Source organism: Echinops telfairi, unplaced genomic scaffold (genome assembly GCF_000313985.2).
Source record: "Echinops telfairi isolate 266 unplaced genomic scaffold, ASM31398v2 ScPeMD7_7469;HRSCAF=8507_1, whole genome shotgun sequence".
Classification (NCBI taxonomy): domain Eukaryota; kingdom Metazoa; phylum Chordata; class Mammalia; order Afrosoricida; family Tenrecidae; genus Echinops; species Echinops telfairi.
The window spans coordinates 62,188,665-62,205,913 of NW_022111373.1; the positions used below are offsets into that span (position 1 = coordinate 62,188,665).

At 34.2% G+C, this 17,249-nt stretch overlaps 1 protein-coding gene across 1 annotated transcript in view; it reads right to left on the bottom strand.

Moving 5' to 3' along the window:
- The window catches only part of RASA1 (RAS p21 protein activator 1), a 115,400-nt gene that overhangs the window by 26,495 nt on the left and 71,656 nt on the right, over positions 1-17,249 (bottom strand). Inside the window, 5 exon segments of the mRNA XM_013004895.2 lie at positions 2,986-3,142; positions 3,865-3,985; positions 10,920-10,998; positions 12,183-12,333; positions 15,203-15,255. Of these exon segments, the coding sequence (XP_012860349.1) occupies positions 2,986-3,142; positions 3,865-3,985; positions 10,920-10,998; positions 12,183-12,333; positions 15,203-15,255 (561 nt within the window).

Consider the following 17,249-nt stretch of genomic DNA (forward strand, 5'->3'; position numbering starts at 1 on the left):
ATAAACTAAAAACAAGTACTGTATCAGTTAATTTTAAAGAACATTAGAAATAAAGAAGCACCAAAGAAACTGAACGAAAACTTCTAGAATTCTACAGAGCCAATCTAATCAGTTTTTTAATGAATATAGTATATAGCTAAACTCATTGCATCAGGATGATAAGTAATGTGCATTTATCAACACTGAGGAAGGAGAAAAGAAAGCCTAGAAATAGCCTTCAAGACCCAAAAAAAGCCCTAAGGGCTATCTGAGATTGTGGGTCATTTTAATTTTTTAAAATAATTTTCTACATTACCAACTTTTCTTCATAGTGATTTCCCTCCTCTTTTAAGAATAAGAAATATTTCCCAATGTGCAGGCTTGTTCTGAAGATTAAATAAGTACTTGCTGATGGTGATGATTGTAGCCGTTAGTATGAATTGTATTTCAATGTAAAGAAAAAATCCTCACAACTGGACCAATAGATAACATCATCATAAAAGGAGAAATGATTTAAATTGTCAAGGATATGGTCACGCTTGGATCCACAATCAATGCTCACCAAACAGCAGGCAAGAGATTAAATGATGCAAGGCATTGGGTGAATCTGCTGCACAAGACCTCTTATAGTGTTATTTTGAGAACTAAGGTGCATCTGGGCATGGCATTTTCAATTGTCTCATATGCATGTGAAAACTGGAGATTGACTAAGGAAGACTGAAGAAGAGTTGATGCATTTGAATGATGGTGCTGGTGAAGAATATTGAAAGTACCAGGGGCTGCCAAAAGAAGGAACAAATTTGTCTTTAAAGAAGTAGGGCACAAATGCTCCTTAGAGGCAAGAATGGTGAGACTTCATCTCATGTACTTTGGACAAATTAATGAGAGACCAGTCCCTGTAAAAGAACTTCATGCCTGGTAAAAGAAAGGGGCAGCATAAAAACAAAGGGTTTAAAACAAATGTTTCCACTGCTTTGTGCTTTATTAGTAATAACAACAGGCAATAACATGTTGACAATACCTAAAAACACTTCAAGTCTGATTATTGAAAATGATGTTGATTAAAGAAAAAGGCCATTGATCTTGAGCTTGGATGTAAACAAGCCATATAGTAGATGTCAGTAAGAACTCGACTTGCCTAGTGCTGTTTAAGGTTTAAATTATATATAAAAACTCAAACCAACCTTGAAATCAATGTAAAGGGGCGTGATGGGGTGGGAAAGTAATGCTAATTTAAAGTACTCCTCTAATTCTTTTTTCAAATTCAGACAATTGTTTTTAAATGCCACATGATTTTTAAAGTCAATTTTCCTAAGATATGCCTATGATGCCAATAGCAGAACTGATTGTATCTATTCCCATAACACACACTGTCAAAATCAAGGGAAAAGTTAAAAAGACTCAGACACTGAAAAGACTGGTAGCAGAACAGGTAGAAACATCATTTATGCACACACACTTGAATGTGGGGAGGGAGGGAAGTTGGGAGAGAGAGTCTTATTACAGAAAATGTCATTCGAAAGACTTCTACATTGTAGATCAGTTGAAATACGTAAACAACAAAATTACCCTGGAGAGCAAACGTGGCACTTTTATATGATGATTTTTAATCCGAATTGGCAACTTAAAAGATTATTTTGTATCTATTTTTATACTTTCTTTGCTTTCTTATGTCATATTTTGTGTAACAGGCATAGTTCTGCTTTTGTGAATGAGTGTTATTGTAAGTTTTGGCTTTCAAAATCTTCAACTTTCATTTTTAACATAAATAGTACCCAATCACTTAAGTGTTTAATTTGTTCTGGTCGGTATTCCAGATATCTTACTTTAAGAGTTGTGCTCTACAAGTATACTTCCTGTATCTCAACAGTATTTTAAATTCTATACCATTTGCTAAATGAATGATACTTTCAAGAGATTTGCCATATGTTCCATGGAGATGATTTACCATATTCCCCAATAAAATGATGGTGATGTCTCTTAATTGGACCAGGGAGCTGTATAAACCACAGATAAATGAATGGATTTTGAGCTCGTGGATGTTGAGCTTGTACTTAATTGTAGCCCTCAATCAGTTCTCGTGACTGTGGCCTTAACTCCACATTTGTCCTCACAAAGAGATCAATGAAGGTATGGGTGCTATAGCAAAATGTGGGGTAAAGAAATCAGAGCGTGCTTATCAAGAAAAAAAGGGGTCTGAAATATTAAAGGTTTGTCTTAAAAAATGTAGCTATCTTAGTGAGGTGTCAGATAAATCTACCTGGAAGAAGCACACCAGTCTGTTTGATACAAGGATTGGAAATAATAAAATCCAAGGCCAGAGGAGGGAACTGTATCAGAGCTTAAATTCTGAGTACACAGTTTGCAGAAGGCTATGAATACAAGACTATGGAATACCCAAAATCCATTTGCATGGTGCCCAAGAAGATTACACCTCCAGAGAATCGCCTCTGACCATTGATCACGTATGTGATCTGAATGGTCTTGCTTCAGACAGAATACATTGGATAGTGAATTAATACAGATACAGTTAAAATTTAACACTTCATCATTTGTTCTTCTGACTCATTGTAAATTCATTGTCATTTTCATTATTTTCTGCTTTCTTTTCCATTGAGATATTTCTGTTATATTTTGTAATTGTTGTATGGTATTTTTGTTTTTTATGTGATTTTCTTTATAAATATCCGGGAGTGGTAAATATACAGAGAGTAACTGGATTAATAGTTTCTTAGGGTTATGACAGGGGAGGTTATGGAGAAATGGGAAGCTAGTAAAAATGAGTACAAGAATGGAGAAAATGAGAGAGATTGTAGTGGGGAATTCCACAATTCCTTTTGAATATTGAATTGTATAATATTTTAATTATATGTCAATAAAACTTAACTAGTTAAAAGATTATTTTAAGGATTAATTACTGGTTTGGTATGTTTTGCTAATAATTTGAACACACTATTTTTTATTATTTAAAAAATCTCAAAAGAGGACTAAGAAACCAGTTCTTACCTGCCAAAAAGACTATCGTGAACAACATAGACAGAACATACACTGAGATCTATTAATCCTTTTGGTTTTGTAGCTCGTTTTTCACTTTCAAAATAAATAAGTTGTGCATCACTGCCCTCTAAAATAAAATATAAATTTTTCCACCGTTTTCCTTTGCCTGTTAAAAAAATTTAAAAGAGCTCAAAATTAAACTGTGAAATCACGTATTAGAATCAGAAAATTATATTTGCTGAAAGTCAATTAATTTCATTCTTATTCCTAAGTGTACACAGTACATTAATCTTTAAGTAATGGAAAAGTACCATTCACTTATATGTTTATAAGTTTATTAACTTTTGCTTAGATCTATTGCTTTAATTAATGATAGATAATACAGAATTAATGATGAGGACACCTTATGCTATATTATGATGAAATAAATGTTCAAAATTCTTGCTCAGGAGTAATTACCTTCCAATCACAAGGAAAATCACCTTTCTATTGACCCTGACCTACTCACTATATCATCACATCATGGTAAAGTCAGAGATTAAAAACATTGCTCTATGAATATGCAGTGTCATAAAGAGTTTCTCTTTAAACAATATGTTAGGGGTAGGTGGAAAAGAACTAATGATCTTGTGGTGGAACTAATATAATTAGAAGTATATAAGCTTATCTCTAATTCCTAGCTAAGCTATAGGCTTAGTTTATACCCGGACTCTAATTTTGAAAGATGCATGGACAAAAGTTCTAAAACATGTCAATTATCAGTAATTCATGTCATAAGAGCTTACATTTCACACCAAGTTTTATACCTAACATGTACAATATCTCCAATAAATTTGACAACTGTGAAATACTAACACTGTATCCTTACTCATAAAACTTAACACTTACCCTTTTTTAGAAGATAACCTTTTTTAACAATGTTTTTATAAAAGGCATCTTTTGTTTTACGACGAATTGTATTATAGATTTCCTTGCCATCTACTGCATCATTGAGTACTTGTTCTTGATCCTGAATTAAAAAATAATAGTTATTTCATGAATTCTACTAAAAATCCAACTAAACTACCAAATTTAAAATGAGTTCTTGTGCCTGTCCAAGTATAAAGAGTATCACTTCTAAAATACAAACACATAAACACATATATATATATTTATTTGCTTTACAAAGAAATTTACAGATTTCCTAGCCATTTTCCAAAAATACATAGTCCTAATATATTTTCAAAAGTCAGCTTAATTGAATTTTTCAGCAAATAATGTTTATAAAATATGAACTTGTCCCAATGTTACTGATGAATTACACAAATTTGTGTTTGCTTATGCACAACTGCATCTGTGAGGCAGACTAAGTGAATGCCAAAAGCCACTGCACCCAGCTGAAAAGACACACCTAAGAATAAACCAAAGTATAGTCATCTTCAAGCATCTAACAACTCCTCCTCAGTTTACTAATATGCCACACCTATCCATCATCTGCTTTCATAACTTTCCAACTGGTTTTGGATAATCCTTTACTACTACAAAATAATATAAGTAGCATCCCTTTGGATAGCAACTTTCAGAAGTAAACATGTTTTTTCTCAAGATAAAAATGACATTTTTCTTGTAGAACTTATGGGTTTTTAACCATTTAAAAGGTAAAAGAAAAACTATACTACTACTTTTTATTAGGCTTCCAACTTTTTAGAAAATGTGTCAGTGATGAAGGTTTTCCATATGGTGCCCTTGGCTCCATTTTCTCTACAAGTTATGTGGTTTGCATGGCTTTGTGTAATAATGTTTCTAAATATAAAAACAATAAAAATTCGTATGCCAGTGAGCTTATAAAGAAACAAGTACTTCTACAATAACCTTTGCAAAAAGATCAACAGGATCAATCTTAGTTTTTTAGTGGTTTTTTTTTTTTTTAAAGAATCATTATTTGTAATAGTGTTTCATAACTTTTATTCTCTTACCAATTTTTTTAAAGACTGAAATTCATTCTAACTTGAACTATATATGGTCCATTTAAGTCTTTTATAAATCTAAGATATATTATGGGATCTTAAGATACTTTATTTTTCCTGTATTTTGAAACATTTAGCTATTGCACCACTTTACGATCTACTTCAGTATTACTCATTATTTATTCTTTAGTATGTGAACAAAGCTAAATAAAAATTGAAAGATGGAATTGCCCAGAGTAGGGGACAGCAAACTATAACACAGCAAGTGTTTTTGCACATGAAGCTTTAATTGAAAACAGCCACACATTCATTTAGTCACTGTGACTTTCAATACAACATAGACAGAATAGAGTAGCTGAGACAGTGAGGATGAATGGTACATTCCTAAAATACTATCTGTACCTTTAAAAAGGAAGTTTGCCAACCTTTGGCCCAGAAAATATTGCAATAGCAAAATAAATAACCTCTGCTGTAAAACTCTTCAGGTTTCATTGTGTTTTATTGTTTTGCTAAATACTGCAGCATTTTTAAACTATAAAACAGATCTTTTTTCCTTTTAATTAGCTTTCACAGAACATGGTTGAAAATTCAAACCTCTTAATTTTCGGCACAAAGCAACAAAGAGAAAAAGGAGAAGGCAGTCGAAGATGTTTAAAAACTATCAGAAGAATCAGGAGACAACCACCAAGAGACAACAGCATTCTGGACTCTTAGTGTTATGGTGAAATTTATTTTGATAGGCAAATCAAAGACTCCTATCATTACAGAACTTACATTCTGTAAAGAGAAACAATTACATTGAAAATTTGAAGATGTGAGAGATCAATTTTAATTTTGAGTCAGATCATGTCATTCCTGCTCAGCAACTGCTGGATAATATACACTCAGTAAAAGTCAGTATCTTTACAGGGCACACAGGTCCCCCAGAGAACTCCTATTTTTCTGATCGACTATAGGCAGAAATTTAAGAGTTTAAATTTTTAACTGTGTTCAATAAAAGCTAAGTATGAGGGGGAAAGCCTTATTTTCAACTGCCTCACATACTTGTGGAACTTGTACACTGAATAAGAAAGACCAAAGAAGAACTGGTGTATCTGACTTTATGTTGCTGGGAAAAAATATTGCTCACTTAGGACTTCTAAGTGAGCAAACAAATCCATTTTGCACACCCAGAATATTCTTCAGAAGCAAGCATGGTGAGACTCTGTCTCATATACTTGGGATATGTTGTCTAGAGAGACAAGTCCCTGGGAAAGGACATCATGCTTTGTAAAGTAGAGGGGCAGTGACAAAGAGGAAAACGCTCAACTAGAAGTATTGACACAGTGGCTGCAACAACAGGCTTAAACATGACAATTGTGAGGATGGCACAGAACCAGGCTTCTTTCTGCTGCGCAAAGGGTAGCTATGAGTTGGAACTGACATGATGCCACCTAAGAAGAACATCAAGGACAAGTTGGGTCAGGCACATCTTATTCCTCACAGTAACATCCTTGCTTTTCAACACTTTAAAGAGACCGTGCAATGTATCTTTTGATCTATTGACTACTGGTTCCATGAGCATTGATTGTGGATACAAACAAGATGAAATTCTTGGCAACTTCAATCTTTACTCTCTTTATCATGATCTAACCTATTGTTCCAGTTGTGAGGAATTTGGTCTTCTTGATACTGTAATCCACACTGAAGGATGCAATCCTTTATCTTCAACAAGTGCTTCAAGTCACAATCTTTGCTCTTGCTAGTCACTCTGCCTAAAATCACTTTTCCTCTAGCATAAATGCTTTGAAGTCAGGAACTAGATAGATTGTGAAAGCAGACCAGCTTTATGTTCCTAACAAGCAGGATACTGGGCATAGGAAAGAAAGTAAAGGACTAAGGTAACTTGATGTCTTAAGGAACTTACTTAAATTTCTGATCTCAGTGTCCCTTGATTTTTTTGCAGCCCCTCAACCTTACTAAGCAAAATACCATTTTCCAGAGACTGGTCTCTCTTGATAATACATGAAAAAAAAGTCTTGTCAAATTTGCTTCCAAGGGACATTCTGGCTGTACTTCTTTCAAGACAGGTTTGTTTATTTTGACACTCCATAGTACTTTCCATATTCTTCACCAGCACCGTAATTTAAATGCATCCATTCTTCTTCCGTCTTCCTTATTCAATGTTAAACATTCACGTGCAAGAGACAACTGAAAATAACAGGGTTTTGGTTAGGCATACTTTACCCCTAAAAAGTTAACATTCTTGCTTTTCAACCCTTTACAGAGGTCTTGTACAGAAGATATACCTTTGCAATGTTTGTTTGGTCTCTTGACTACTGCTTTGGTGAGGATTGTGGATCCAAGCAAGACAAAATCCATAACAACTTCAGTTGTTCCTCCATTTATTATGACGATATCTATTGGTCCGGTTGTGAGGATTTTAGTCATCTTTATATTGAGCTACAAATCATAGTGCAGGCTGTAAGTTTTATCTTCACCAGCAAGTGTTTCAAGTCCTCCTAGCTTTCAAAAAGCAAAGTGTGTCATCTACATATCAAAAGTTGTTCCTAAGCCTTCCTCGATTGAGGAATTCTCCTTCATATAATGCAGCTTCTTTGATTATGTGCTCAGCATACAGACTGAATAAGTATGAGAAAATACAACTCTAATGCATGCTTTTCTTGGTTTTTATACCATGCACTATTCCCTGGTTCTGTTTGCACAACTGCTTCTTGATGCAAATTCTGCGTGAAGACAATGAAGTGTTCTGGGATTCCCATTCTTCACATTAGAACATTAAACACAAGCAGTATCTTTCCAGTGCTTTCTGTTTTCAGCCAAAATCATCTAACATCAGCAATGATATCCCTTGTTTCACTTCCTCTTCTGAATTGGGCCTGAATTTCTGTCAGCTCCTTGTCAATGTCATGCTGCAACTGTTGCTGGATGATCTTCATTAAAATTTATTTGCATGGGATATTAATGGTATTAATCTATAATTTGAGCATTCCATTGAGTCATCTTGCTTTGGAATCAGTAGAAATATGGATCTAAACCTAAAACATAGTACTCAAAATTGAAATTGTTTAATATAGGGGTCACATTTAATTCTAGCTCCAATCGAAGAAAAATTATTTCTTATGACATGGGCTTTCTTAATGCTCACTCTCATGAAGAGCTCACTAAAGATATAGGTGCTATAGCAACTTGGGGCAAACTAGTTGGTGCCCACCTATCAGAAAGTGTCTGGCAACTTAAAGATTTATCTTTAAACAAGCAATCTAAGCAAGGCATCAACAGAGTCCACCTGGAAAAAACATACCATCCTGTGTGGTATGTGGTATGTTATCCAAGAACAAATAATATAATCCAAATCTAAATGAGGGCATGGTATCAGAGCTCAAATTCTGAACACCTGGTTTGAAAAAGGCAGTGTTAAATCCAAAATCCATTTGCAGGATCCAAACATGGATTAAGCCTCTGGTGAATCCTCTCTGACCATAGTCAAGGGATGTGAACAACCTTGTGATCAGACAGAGAATATTACAAAGTCTATTATGGATGACGCCCTACGTTAAAATATAACACCTTATTATTTGATCTCCCTTTTAACCCACTTTAGGTTAAGATGTATCGTCTCATCATTTGATGTCCCGTTTGACCCACTTTAAAGTTACTTAACTGAGCAAATAAAGGAGAAATACATGTGATTAAGCCTCCTGTGAATCCGCTCCGCATTGGAAAGTGGATTACTGCAGGTGCAATTAGGTTAAAATCTAACACTTTATCATTGACTCAATGTTAACTGGTCAAACACCTTTTGATTCAAGGCAAAGCTTGTTCTAGTTTTTAACATTTTCTGCTTTCTTTTCAATTGAGGTTTGTCTCTATTTTAGTTTGTTTTTTGTTGTTGTTGTTATTATTCTGTATATGAAATCCAGTATAGGTCAATCTACAGAAATAATAACTGCATTAATGGTTTCTTGGAGGTATGGGGTGGGGTGGGAGAGTTGGGGGGAAATTGGGATTAATAACAATGGGGAGTACTAGTTAAGAAGATGATGTTCTAAAATTGATTGTGGTAATGATTGTACAACTCCCCTTGATATAATTAAACTAATGAATTATATGATGTGTGGATTAGTGCCAATAAAACTGTTTAAATAAAACTACATAAATCTAAAAATAAAAAGTAACTTTTGTATGGCATGGGTATGGTACCCAGTGGTATAATGGGTTTCACATTGAGCTGCTAATCACAAATTCAGCAGTTTGCCATAGAAAGATGGGCCTATCTGCTCCCATAAGGATTTAAAGTCTTTGAAACCCAAGGTGGAGTTTTACTGTACTAAGGAGTCATTATGAATCAGAATCGACTTGATAGCGGTTATGTTGTCTCAAAATGTTCCTTCTCTTCTTCTAATGTGTTTCAGGAAGTGTTGGTTCCATGAAGTAAAGTACAGTAAGCTGATCTAAGGTGGACTTAGCTAGTGAAATTGGCACAGTCCCACGTTAATGTTCCAGTATTCTATCCTGAGTATAGTACGGCAGATGGGACTGTACCAATTTTACCAGCTAATGAGTTCTTTCATTAATAAAATGGTTATTACTTGAATATCCTACTCTGCTTATAAGAGCTATCTCAAAACAGAGAGAACAGTCACAGAATCATTGAAAGTAAAGGACATTTGAGATCTCATCTGAAAAGGCAGAGGCCGAGACAAGCAGCAACACAGGCTACAGTACAGAGGCTACAGGACAAAGTAAAGGAGTTATGCAGAGACCAGAGGCCAGGATAATGAGACCATGACACAGAGCACAGCAGCAGTGGGAAGACTGAGTTTATGAAGCACAGAATCGGGTGGGCTTTCAGGGCAACAGTCAGAGGTAAGCGTCCGTGCAACCGAGATGTTGAAGACCAGAGAGACTTGGATGCTGGATGAGGAGAGGTGTTGCTGTGCACCAATGGCTTTATCCTTATTGTTTACTTATCCTAACCTGTTAACTTCCTTATTAAATAGCCTTAAAGTAAGGGGACCAGATTTTAACATTGGTAAAGCAGGACACCATTGATAAAACTCATATCCTGGCAAAATAGCCACATGGCAGCCGAAAACCGTATACCCTAGATTGTCGTGCATTCTTCCCAAAAATCCGGACTGGTCACCTTACCTCAAAGGTAAGTGTTATCTGTGAGTTCTGTGTGGCCACTGCAATGAATTATCGAACCCAGCATAAAATTAGAGTTTCATGGGAGAAATGGTTGGTGTCAGAATATGTACTGAAGGATGGAAGGTGAAGACTGGTCTAAACTCTGCTCATGGCAACAGGAAAGCCAGAGGTCAGATATGGCCTCTAAGCTGTTTTCTCCTTTCCCTAAAAAACTCATAATTGTGTTTTATCTGAATTCTGTGTGGCCAGTGCAAGGAAATATTGAACCCTACATAAAAGTAGAGTACAGTTGGTGTCAAAGAAAGATACAGTGGAGGAGGCATGGTTAACTTCTTCCTCGTGGCATTAGAGAAGCCCCAGAGAAGGTCAGAAATGGCTCCCACACCCTTTTCCTACATCAATGTTTCCGCCTATACCATGAATTTTATTTACTTGTGCTTTCTCTAGAACACAGTACATCAGCTATTGTCACTACCCATCCTTCACTTCCAATCCTCTCTCTTCTTTTCCCAGAATATACAGACATGGTCAAAATTTTCCCATAAAACTATAAACATCTGAAAATGTGTCTATTTTGCCTCCAACACACTTAACTCCTTGACCCAGTACAACTTGTCTTCGGCCACCATTCTTGATTTTATTCTCAAAAAGCTACCAACAATTTCCTAATTATCTAAAACCAACATACAAGGAGAGCTAAGAGATTTTCTTAGAGTTTACTTTCTGAAAAAACCTAAACAATCTTCTGTTTAAACATATTCAGTAGTAATTGCACTAATGCATACTTAAATATTTCAAAATCATTTTAAAATAAATGCTAATATAGCAAAGAATGACACTGACCTGCATTGGTACAGGTTCCTTAAGATAATACCCTTCAACAATCTGTTCTTTTCTATAGTGATCTATGATGTCTCCAATGCTGTCAAAATAAAAATTATCAACACTGACAAAATGTGTCACTTAGAATATGTCTCTAAAATAAAGGTGAATCCTCTTAGGAAGAATCAGAAATTTGTTTTGTTTTGTCTAGAGTATCTAACTAACCCCAAATATAGCAATCACATTATTTTAGAAAGACAAGAATGTGTTCTCATTATAGATTTATAATCAAATAAATATCTGAATTCAAGATTGAACTATTAAAATTTTGTATACACATCAAACTGGCAGACAAATCAACAATAACACACACACACGCATAGAGTCACTATTTGTGAGGAAAAGATTAAGGACTAAACATTTGTGAGAGATTTTCTGAGAATAAATAACTGAGGGAGAAATGCTCTTTCGTCATGTTAAAATTTAAGAACCCAAAATTCTTTAGCAAAGATTAAGGATGGAAATAATGAGTGTACACATGTAGCGATCTACATAGAGAATATATTGGAAACAACTGCTTTACAATTTGAATAAAATTTCTATTATTTTATAGTAGTACTTTATCACTAATGCTTGTGAAGTTATCATATGGAGAAAATAAACTAAGCAAATATCAACATTACAGACCGAGATTTTGCCAATCTTCAAAGAGAAAATCAATGTTACTTTATCATATATGATAAAACTTTTATATTCAGAAATAAAAAGCTATACTTTCTATTGTATAGAAAAATAAAGATATTCTATCATATTTCCTCTATTGAGTTATTTTCCTAATAAGATGACTCAAAGTCATTCTGCGAATTATAATTAAAAAATTTTAAGTGAAAAGCACATGGCCAGTAATTACAGACTGATAAAATTCCCCAAGTGCATGGTAACATCTGAATATTTGTAAATCCTTGGGTTGCTATTAAATGTCTCATGGTTTTAAAAAAAAATGTGTAATATATTTTTTTATATTTTAGATTAGATAGGTTTCTCTCCTGCAGTTAAGACATGAATTTGAAAATAGCTTGCATATAACACAAAATAACATCATTTTGGAAGGAAATAAACTTTAAGCTAATTTGTGTTCATGTCTGGTACTGTTTCAACGATACTTGGGCATGACTACTAAATTAAAGGTTAGTACTTTTCTATGACTTTGAATTGGACATAATATAATGTACTATCTATCTCAATTCCTTTTTGCTACAAAGTAACTAATATCTCATAACTTACCTGTTGTAATACCGACCTCCCATCATAAACTGATTGTTTGGTGTTGGACATATTTTAAATCGCTGAATATTTTCAATGGTCCGAAAATAAAGTGAATAGTCACCAGGTGTATTATCTGAAGGCCTCACAAGAAAACTGCAGACCTGGCCAACTATAAAATTAAGCTGTTACTTTCATTCTTTAATTATCAAACAAAAAGATTGTTGAGAAGTATAATTACAAACTACATTCAAAGTTATAAGCATATATAAGTCTTAATCAAGAACACATTTTATTTAAACAATTCATTTTCTGAAGGATTTTCTGGTTTATGATTCACAACCACCTGTTTTGTTTGTTCTTTGTATTCCCAGCATTGTTTAATTGGCTTTATTACACACATAAGGCCAAGATATTGCAGCAGCAGCAACATCTGATCAATTATGTCTATACCTGTTATAACTTTTGGAGAATAATTTAACCACAATTAAAGGACCCTAGCTAAAACAGCTAATATTCTATTTTTAACATTCTTAGTAAGAAGACACACTGAAAAACTAAAATCTATTTTTTCCTTGGGAATACTATGTTCTTTATAATGGCTTTCAATTAATCATTAATAATTAGTGACTTATAAAAGGGTAGGGACAAAAGTTCACAAAGGCAGGCTCAAAATAAGTGAAATACTTGTGTGTATATTCATGATCAAAATTGATACTTATACCATATTTAAATGAAGACATGATTCTTCAAAGTCAAATTATCATATTGAACATTTTCATATTTTAGCTTTTCTGTATTTAAGTCCTAAAAACTTGACTCTGTTAGGAAAGTACAAATAAACAAGTAGCATATCAGATGTATTTTTATGTAAATAAGTAATCATTCCAATCATCCACTCAAAACACTTACTAGCAAATGTCAAGTTTAAACATAAAGGAGGAAAACAATAAATCTCCTTAAATTGAATTGTTAAAGTTCAGTACATAAATAAACACATGTGGCAGAAATCGGCTCACTGTGTCATTTAACATAGGCTAAAATGAAGGCGTTTCTAGTTAATATAACAAACTGTGGCAACAAGAATCCAATAGAATCTGCATTTCTTCTAGAATGTTTGAAAGGAAGTACATGCAAAAGTGTACCAACGTGTACACATGTGCTTATGAGTATATTTTAGGGGACAAAAATCACTAGATTCTCAAAAGGATACCTGACCCAAAGAAATTATGCTTAGCTCTTTCACAACTTGCCTAAAACAAGAATAAATTGTTCAAATATTTGGTGTTTTAAGTTCAAAATTATAGGCTTAAAGTTCAAAATTTACTAAATGTGCTAAATTTGGATTTTGGGTCCTTCTTTGGGCATTGGTTATTATTCCAAGTAGAATAAAATATTTAATAACAATTTTAGTTTCTTCCCCACGTATCACAAATCTTATTGGTCTTCCTATGATTCTTTTTGTGTATTTAACATTCAGGTGTAATCCATATTGAACTTATTGATAATAATCAATAAGTTTTTCATTATCAGTAAGAAAGGTTGTGCTATACTCTGTATATACTAGGTTTGTTTGTTTGTTTTTTATCATTTTATTAGGGGCTCATACAACTCATCACAATCCATACATACATCAATTGTGTCAAACACATTTGTACATATGTTGCCATCATCATTCCCAAAACACCTGCTTTCTACTTGAGCCCTTGGTGTCAGGTCATTTTTTCCCCGCTTGCTCCCCGCTCCCCCCTCCTACCTGAACCTATGATAATTTATAAATTATTATTTTGCATATAGCATTTTCATGATCTTCCATTTATCTTCTTCAGTGTGCTTAGCCTACATTCTACAATGAAATTAAACACTTGTAAAGCTGACCCAACTTTTTCAAGAAAGCAAAGAATTAAACTAAAATGAAATATTCAGTGGCTTAAAACAATTGAGAAGAAATCTTCACCAATTACTACTTTATTCTCAAAAGAACTATCAAAAGAACATCTTTCAACATATACAAAAACTATCAAACTTTTTTTTCATGATTAACTAAAATTCAGATTATACATTGTGGGCTCAAACTTCTCTTTGAATCTCTATGTGATGTGCTTTACTGAAGAGCTATGTGGTAGTTAACTTAGTTCAGTCTTAAGGGTTTAATAAGGGTAAACAATGGCAGGATAAGTAATAAACACACAACATTTCTACCCTGCATTTCTCTTAAACTAGAGTTCTAGGAAGAACTAAAATTAATAGTTTAAATAGGCAAAGTTATGTAATTCTCCAAGGGCATAAAAGATAAATGCAAGAATGTTTACAGCAGCTGAATAGCAAAAGACATATATTTTTCTAGGAGAACTGGTGGCATGGTCAGGTAAAACCCGAATTGCTAAAATTTCAAGGTCATTTCAAATTCATACCAGCTGCTCCCATGAATATTTTCAGCATCTGAAACCTTATATAGCGTCACTTTGAGTCAGAATTGATTCTATGACAGCAAGTTTAGTGGACTGGCATTAGATATTTAAACAAAAACCACTGTCCTCGAGTTGATTTCGACTCATAGCAATCCTATTTGGGGTTCAGAGCTGCAAATCTTTAAGGGAGCAGAAAGCCTCACCTTTCTCTTACGAAGCAACTGATAGGTTCTAACTGCTGGTCTTACTATTAGCAGTCCAACACATAGCCCAATAAACATAGTATTTAATTAATGAGATACTCTGTAGTCAATTAAAAGAAAAACAAAAATTCTAGCTGCAGATATGGAATGACCTTCCAGGATATATTCTAGTAAGAAAAAAAAGGTGTGTTTTCTGTTCCACTGTGTGTGTTTTTGTGTGTGTAGAGGTGAGAGAGAGACATATAAACATACAGTGTTAAGAAACATTACCAAGCAATCACCTAGTACTGCTTCTGGGGAAAGAGACAAAGGTCTGAAGTAAAAAGAAAACACACCTGACTGAATTCTACACTACACGCCATGTTTTCTACAACACCAAACACCAGGTTCTCAGTGCTAGGCAGACCAATACGAAGAGCACAAGTACCTGTCATTAGTAAGTTATAAGCTTCCTGTTTGGAAATCTTCCCATGGAACCATCTTAAAAAGAGAAAAAAATTACACAGGTATATTAAAAGGGTTTTTAGTTGTTATCATGTGATCAAACTAAACAACATTCAATATAATAAGTTCAGTTCAAACTGATATGATTAACTTCAAAGCAACTAATTTAATTATAAATGATCTCATTCATGTTATATTTATTACTAAAGGCATACATTGTTTAACATTATAGTCTATAAAACAAGACTTTACACAACTTGGACATTGTGTGAACACTGTTATAGAAAGATAAATTCCTATAAAGCCCATTACATTAGAACTCTATGAGAGCATGCCAGATAAATCCTACTGGACACATATTGGGTATGTAGCTAAGCCAAAGGAATTGCATCTGATAGCTAGATTGAGACTTTGCACATATCCAGACATGGAGGTAAAGTGGGCAAAGGGGGCAAGGAGAACTGGCTGTGCAGGTGCCAGAACATAGAGATGGTGACAGTCCTGGATGCCACTAGACTGTTGGTGTAGCATTTCCCTGCTCATGTATCGCCGGTCACTGCCTGAAGTTGGCAGCCTGCAAGCACCGATGGCTCAGCAAGCACCAGTGTCCATAGTAGTAAGAGAGGATCCACGGCAGGCACTGTCCTTTGCTAAGAATAAGAGAGAGTGGCCACTCTGCTGGGAATGATATGTCATGAAAAATAAATTCAAAAAGAACCCTATGGGATTACCGACATATCACTCTCTCACTATCATGAAGACGATTCCCAATCATAGTGACTTTAGCAGAGTGACCAGAACGACCACTTTCTCTTTTTTTTTTTAACAAAGACTTAGGTAAAAGATACAGAACTACCTCTTCAGGGTTTCAGAAACGGTAAATTTTTATAGAAGGAAAACCTCATCTTTCACCTATGGAGTGTCTGTCTGGTGGATATGATGTGCTGATTTTGTGGTTAGCAACCCAACACATAACCATTTTGCCACCAGGAAGCCTCTCGAATATGTATATGGTCTTGACCTGTCAGACATCATGCCATGTAAACCTGGTATATTTTGTAGAAACACAGTACTGCTTAATTGCAATAAAATATTAAAAACTAGGAACTACCATATAAATTTCTACATTAGTTATCAATACAAAGACATCAATTATTTTAATACTATTGATCATGACAAACTATTATATGCTTACTTTCCAGTTAGCTTTTTTTGGGGGCGGGGGGGTCGTTGAGAGGGGGAAAATTTTACACTTAGAACCTACTCCAGATATACTGGTGGTAGCATACAATAACTAAAGTTTTTATATTTATCCTAAAATAGCATGTAGTGCTTAAGATTAACATTGTATTATTAATTTAAGTACTTAAAGTATTTTATCAATTTAAGGATTGCCTAATGTGCTAATATACTTTAATGTCAAGCTGATAACTTCTTATCATCTTTATTATATATTTATCATATATTCTTAAGGCCTACATTGTTTTTAATAGTGGGTCCAACAGTAAGTAAAAAAAAGATTAAAACATATATAAACCTTAAAGCCCAATACTTAGAGGTTGTTCATGCTCTTTTAAACAATTATTGGTGAAAGTACTAGTGAATTTACTGAAGTATTCCTGAAGTTTCTTCTTTTCAACATGAATGAAAAGTTAAGTTTTTTAATTCTCTCTCTAATCCAATCATGTACTACCAATTCAGATTTCCTAGGGCTCCAGCGTGAATTCTGAATAATGTAAAGCAAGTCTATAACTAGAACAGCAAAATTCCAGAGCACTCAAGAATAGGCTAAATGAGTATTTATTGCAAGCCAACAGGAGGACTTCAATATTCTGTGGAAGAATCAACTAATACCTTCTGAAGCCAATCCTGTTTTATCACAGTTTGATTAAGTGGGTGGGGTGAATGAGCCAGGAAGAAAGACAACCAATGAAGTTCAGCGTCTATGAAGATTTTTATCATAAGCACAATGCCTGAAGGCAAAGAACAATATAATCTTCTGAAAGGGTTACATTTGAGCTTCCTTCACT